The sequence below is a fragment of the Schistocerca serialis genome, chromosome 1 (assembly GCF_023864345.2).
Source record: "Schistocerca serialis cubense isolate TAMUIC-IGC-003099 chromosome 1, iqSchSeri2.2, whole genome shotgun sequence".
Lineage (NCBI taxonomy): Eukaryota > Metazoa > Arthropoda > Insecta > Orthoptera > Acrididae > Schistocerca > Schistocerca serialis.
The window spans coordinates 1,135,408,201-1,135,414,832 of NC_064638.1; the positions used below are offsets into that span (position 1 = coordinate 1,135,408,201).

Below are 6,632 nucleotides of genomic sequence, written 5' to 3' on the forward strand. Positions count from 1 at the left end.
TTTCACCTGTTTTCTGCAAGTCAACAAGTGGCTGTGATGCAGGAAGCACAGTTTACTGTTGTCATTTACTCTTCTTGTTCCACTTGTGAATGGTGCTAGAGATGAAATACCATCTATAGAACTCTGGGTCTGAATTTTTCTAATTTCATCATTTTGATTATTATTCTCCATGTAAATTTGATTAAAAGATATCTAATAGGTACAGAACATAGCTTTGTTTATAGAATGTAACAAGTAACTTATTAGTAAATACAAAACCAAAAGCAAACTTTCAACTAAGGGACTGAAAATGTGAAGGGCTCAACTTTCAGATGTATGTTACAAAAGGCAATGTTGAATCAGAAAGATTCACTGCAAGTTATGTCTTGAATAAAATATGTTTGTGACTGACAGATTGCAGTACCTGGAGACAGTGTTGAAAGTATGCAGGCAGTCGCACTTGACAAGGCTCTGCATGCACGTGCAAAACACAGCAAGCATTTGGCGGCTGAGGAACAACTATGAATGGTGTGTAGCTGGTCACTAGTGCCCAACTTTGAAATGTCAATCACAAAATTGTTGTAGTGAAAGCTTGATGGTAGTATCAGAAAGTTACTATGAACACAAACTGAAAAGAAACCAAAGTTTTGCCAAGAAACTAAGTCTAAATAGATAAGTGGGGCACAAATATAGCATAAAAGTTGTACTTGGTGCACTAGAGCAGAATTGAATTCTCAAAATTTCCCAACAATTATGGCACTTATTTAAAGTTAATTAACAGGGCAAAAACAGCTTCTTGAAGTTCACATTACATGTACCAAAACAGACCATGACCAGTGTGTGCTGAAATTTATAATTCTGTCTTTAACACAGTTCCGTGGAAAAATAATATGAGGGCTATCCATAAAGTAACAGACAATATGGTCAAGTGTGGCAGTGGGCAGAGCTACAGCCGCCATGTTGATGCCATAATGTTCCTACACTCAGTACACATCTAGTGGTGGTAGCATGTGGTCTGTGTCTCTGCTACTTGTGATGTGTTAAAATATGCGCTGCAATAGAAAATCCTGCCATTTGTGAAGTGTGTTCTGTGATCATGTTTTTGTTGGCAAAAAACTGCAAACCACTTGAAATGTATCAGGACCTTTGTGGCGTGTATAGAAAAGGAATAAAGAGTGAACGCTGAGTGAGGCAATGGTGCATTGATTTAAAAAATTGCCATATCAATGTTCATGATGAGGACTGTAGTGGTAGCTCTGTGCTGTTGACGTGACCAGCACTTGGATGGGTGACAGTCCAAGTCTGCCAAGCACTTTTGGCAAGAAGGGAGCACTTAGACCTTGTGAGACCAATTGAATAACTGCTTGATTGAGAAGTAGTTACTCTGGTCAAGAAAACTGACAACAGCAGGCAGGACAATGTGCTGACCACATGCCCCTCCATATCTGCATCCAGTGATGTCTGTTGGCTGAGGGTGACGTGGTGATTGATCAGTATCATTTGGCCTTCTCCAAGGCCTGTTCGGGTGGAGTAATATGTTTACTACCAGAATGAGTGCTGAAGCAGTACCTACTCCATTGAGGGCATTACCTGCAACTCTTTTTCGAAAAGTGAGAGGAGATGCTCCATACAAGACTAAAGTACAGGCATTGTTTGAGGGTGACAGCAACCATTTCTCTTCCTGTGCCAGTCTTTGTGCAGAATAGAACTTGCTTCTTCTACTCCCAGCAACCCACTCTCTTATGGCTTAACAAAATGAATACAGAGTGTTACCTGTAATACACAAAATTAGTGTGTTTCATCAGTAATTATTTCAACACTCTTCTTGCTTTACAGACTGTGTCATTTCGAATAAATCATCGAGTTTTTTTAATTTGAAGTGACACAACTCATAATCCAAGAAGAGATTGTCATGCACACCGCCACAAGAAACTCAGAGAGCAACACTAAATGAATTTTGTACCATATCTCTATTTGCTTAGATCCGCATTCAAGCTGTATGTGTTCAACACAAATGCTGAAAATTAGTTCCATTTTACTGCAATGGACTGCCATAGTAGTCTAAGCTTGTTGTGTCCTGAGTACTGTTGACTGTTAGAACAGCTCAGCACTGTCTTGCCCATAGACTGGTTGACAGCTGTTGAAGTATTAAGACATTTGCACGTTTACCTCTTAGCTGTGGCAGAATACAAGATCAGTTTGAATGCAGTTCTATTGGTGGACTCTCACTGCATCACATCATTTGGCGTAAACCTAAAGATGGCCTTTGAATGTGTAGTAGATGATTTTGTTGTCAGATCTATGTCAGTGCTGTAGATGACTGATTAACACTGATCTATGTAATTTACTGTAAACCTAACATATGCCATTACAGTTGTCAGTAAATGATTTCATTGTGAGTTCAATGTCGGCACTTAAGGCAGCATTTCGCATCACTTTTTAGTTTGTTATAAGTTCAATAGATAATGTTTTAATCAAATGATTTCTGTTGATTACACATATTCACACTTTGCTGTATTGGTGTTGACTGTAGTAAAAAAGTGTCCATCCATAAGGAAAAAAAAATCTGCAAATGTTGAGTTTTTTTTTAATATTCAGCACCCATTGCATAGTGAGAGGGATGGCAATGTAACACCTAAGGCATGGCAGCCAGTTCTTACACTTCCAACATACTTTTAGTTTGTTGTATTTACAGTTATCAGTACCAATTCCTTATACCTCATTTCACTGCTCTTCTTATGGTTAATTTACGTACCATATCAAGACATGTTATGGTTAAAATACTGAAGAAGTACAGTTCAAAGCCTTGACCATACTCTATCTAAGTCACTGTGATAGACGGCTGAGGGCAAATTTCTATGTAGGTACTGATGTGATCCTTCTGTGAGAGACATACAGGAGAAAGTAATATGTTACTTGGTTGTAATATGCATTCTCAGAATTTTAGCAGCACAGTGCCTCTCTTGCAGAACCAGCCGCTTGAGTGTCTTTGCAATGATAACACATTTCCTAAATAAACCCATGATGAAAAGTGTTGGTTTTTTTCAAATATTTCCTTTCTCTGCTGTTAATCCAACCCAGTAAAGGTCCCGAAGTGACGTGCAATATTCAAGATTTGATTAAACAAGGGCACTGTAAGATATATGAATTACCTTTCCTTAGAATCCATCTGAATTTCAGTCTGTCATATGCTTTTTCTACAACTGGTTTTTTCTACAGCTGTTTAAATTGCTCAAGATGCCTTGTACCATTGTGACTGTCTCAAGTAACGTAATCAGACAATAATGAGTCTTTGCACCTATTTATGTGTGGTATGTTACATTTGTGAATATTCAAGGTCAAGTGCCAATCCATTCACGAAGTGTTTGTTCTCTGCATGTCTTCTAGTTTCTGTGCAACAGCACCATCCACAAACGACCTCACAGAATTCCTGATTGTGTTCACCAGGTGACTTACATATATTCTGTACAATAAAGGCTTTAAACTGTCCATTGGGTAAAAGCAAAGCTAGTTTCACATAAAATGATTTTCCCCTTAAGAACAATGTGCTGAGTTCTATCTGTTTGGAACTCCGCAATCCAGTGACAAAGTTGATCCAATGTTCTATAATATGTTGCTCACTAGAATTGTGTGGAACTTCTTTCAGTATTCAAGGAACATGGTATTAGCCTAGGCACCACTACCCACTGGATTGTTGGATCCCTTGAAAATAGCTTTCTGTGTTTCAGAAGATAGCTGCATGCTGATTCTCACATATGAGATTTCTGGTCTCCAAAAAGGTTGTAATATCTATCTATCTATCGCTTGTGCCTTGTTCCGTGGTTATGCAGGGTTGGCCATGGTTAATCAGATTCGGCACGTTAATTTTAAGGGGTGGCTGGATGCCCTTCCTGCCGCCACCCGGTACCCCTCGGGACGGAGTTAGTGTACCCCATCTGTCTGTGTCCAGTGTATCCATGGAATAGTGCGAAGGTGTGCAGATGTCTGTGAGCCGTGGAACTTAGGCGGAACGTGGGGACCAGCCCGGTATCCACCTAACAGGATGTGGAAAACCGCCTAAAAACCACATCCAGGCTGGCTGGCACACCGGCCCTCGTCAGTAATCCACCGGGCAGATTCGATCTGGGGTCAATGCGCCTACCCAAGTCCAGGAAGTGGCGCGTTAGTGCTCTCGGCTACCATGGCAGGTCAAAAAGGTCGTAATATGTGATCCCATAATTCTACATCACACTGACATACTAAGTCCAGGCTTATAGCTCTGTACATCTGTCCAATGATCATTAAAGTGACAATGGTCGGCATCTTTTTTATCATATGATCTATCACACGTATGCTTTGTCTGTATATCATTTCACTTGCAAATGTAATTCGAAAGACAGAAAAGTAAGTTCATGTTTGTGTTCTACAGGGCAGACGATGTGTTCTCAAAGACTGCTGCATGATTGAAGATGACACTGTACTACCACCAGAAACAGTTGTTCCATCATTTACGCGCTACGCTGGATCACCTGGTGTCTGTGTTGGTGAATTGCCAGAATGTACACAGGATCTAATGATAGAATTTACACGAAATTATTATCAGCATTTTCTACCAGCAAAATAAGACATGTATTTGTGTAAACCTACTGTGTGACACTTTTTCTGTTACAAGATTGCTTCAAAGTTGATATTTACTCATATAATTCAAGTGTACAGTTGAAGTGTAAATAACAGCAGTTACATTGGAATGATGTGCAAGTTCTCCTTACAAGGAATTTGCACCAAAATTTTGTGATACTTTTGTCTGCTGCCATGTTAAAGCGATTTTGTTTTTCTACCTTTATTTATAGTAGTTTCATTTTAGTTCTTTTCGTTAACATATGTCCATTTACACTGAAAGGTGTGTGTGAAAGAACGCTACAATCAGTTATGAAATTTTTCTTCTTTGAGCAGTTTATGCCGCAGGAAGAAATCTGCAGATTACTAAGCTCACTGGACAAAAGAAGCAAAATTTAATACCCTGTAATTCCACGCCTGGACCTAAAAACTATCTGGATTTGATTAGAAAGTGAGACCATGGGGTTGTGGGGGTACACAGCGTCCAGATTAAGCCACCTGCTGCGGATTTGACCTTGCAATTCCACCAGATGTGGGGATGCTGATGTCGGTATTTTACGTGGTGTTCTATATCCCACAGATTTTGAATGGGATGCAAGTTAGGTGACTTTACAGTACAGACGAGATGTAATAGTGTGGGGGAGTGTTCATAAGACCAGTGGCACACACTTTCAGCCTGATGTGCTGTGCTGTTGTCATTATTATGTGCTTGCATGAGTAGTGGCATCTTGTGAGGTGACAGACTCTGAATGTTGATTTCATACAGTTCTTGTCAGAAGGTTCTCTCACTGACAGACTAGGATGGACCTTCATTCACTGCCTGAGGCAATTACTGCTGGGTTTGGAAGCAATTTTGATTCACAAGCTTTGAAACGGGTCTCCGATCCCTCTCAGTCAGGATCGTTCTGTGACCACAACTCTGATGTGTTTTGTGGCAACATGCATTACACCACTGCCTGTAGGCATGTTCAACAGTCTGCTGTGAAATACAAACAAATTCAGTAACTTCACACATGATATGACCATGGGCATGGCCAAACACAATTGCCCCTTTTTGCCACTCTGTCATACCCTTACATTTACCCATGTTTATGTACAGTGTCCACTTCAAACATAAATGTCTCACTAATCACTACTGCCTCAAGCTCACTGAGAGGCAGTGCTTGCACTGTTGAGCACATGACTCGATCACTGCACCACCTGTAAAGGCGTGACGATTCGTCTGTGTCTGTGCGTTGGAGTGATTAATATTTTGTCTGGTGAGCTTATGTTTGATTTACATACCAAACACTGTTTAAGAACCTAAAACTGACAATGTTAACAACTATATCATTAATATTCTATCAGAATCATACCATTAACATCTCATGAGTATTTAGTGAATGATTTTTCCATTATAAATTATTATCAATTAGTGGAATAAAAAACTGGTTCAGACACATATACTTAGTGACATGAATGTGTTACAACTAAAGGTACGGGGCTGGATAAAGTTAAATATTCCACTAATTTATCAGATGCATTGGTAAAAATTGCTGCTTTAGGCATTCAAATACAATATATAATGAAAAACGCTATTTAATCTTGTAGAACAAATCAGTGTGAAGAGGCTCATGTAACAGTAGAGGAATTCTACAAATGGTCTAGAAATCTCATAAAATGAAACAGTCAACTGATATTTATACTACTTTTATTCATACTACTTACTGCAGCATACATATAAAACTTTTTTTTTAATACCTGCTGAAGCCTTTCCTTTCAGTACTATTGTAAAAGAAAATCTTATGATCTGAAGTGTGTGTTCTTAGTGTACAAAATGTGGAGGACGATGTGTACTGAAGGAAGTTATATTAAGGAGCTTGAACACAAAGTTTTCAAATGTTACAAATGACGACTATTTAGCAGCCAGTCTTTGTGTGTTTGTAAGCACTGATCATTGAACTTTTATTTACTTTTTTCTCTATAGTCATAAAATTGAAAGCTTTTGCAAATACAATGATTATGATTGAAAAAAATTATATAAAACAATCCATGCCTTATATACACTCCCAGGCAAA

The 6,632-nt window shown here is 39.0% G+C and overlaps 1 protein-coding gene across 1 annotated transcript in view; it reads left to right on the plus strand.

Moving 5' to 3' along the window:
- LOC126417294 (dynactin subunit 5) overlaps nt 1–6,253 on the plus strand; it is a 41,059-nt gene extending 34,806 nt beyond the window's left edge. Inside the window, exon 4 of the mRNA XM_050085108.1 lies at nt 4,388–6,253. Within this exon, the coding sequence (XP_049941065.1) occupies nt 4,388–4,582 (195 nt within the window). The 3' untranslated portion in view covers nt 4,583–6,253. The remainder of the gene's footprint in view (nt 1–4,387) is intronic.
- Nucleotides 6,254–6,632: the final 379 nt, after the last annotated feature.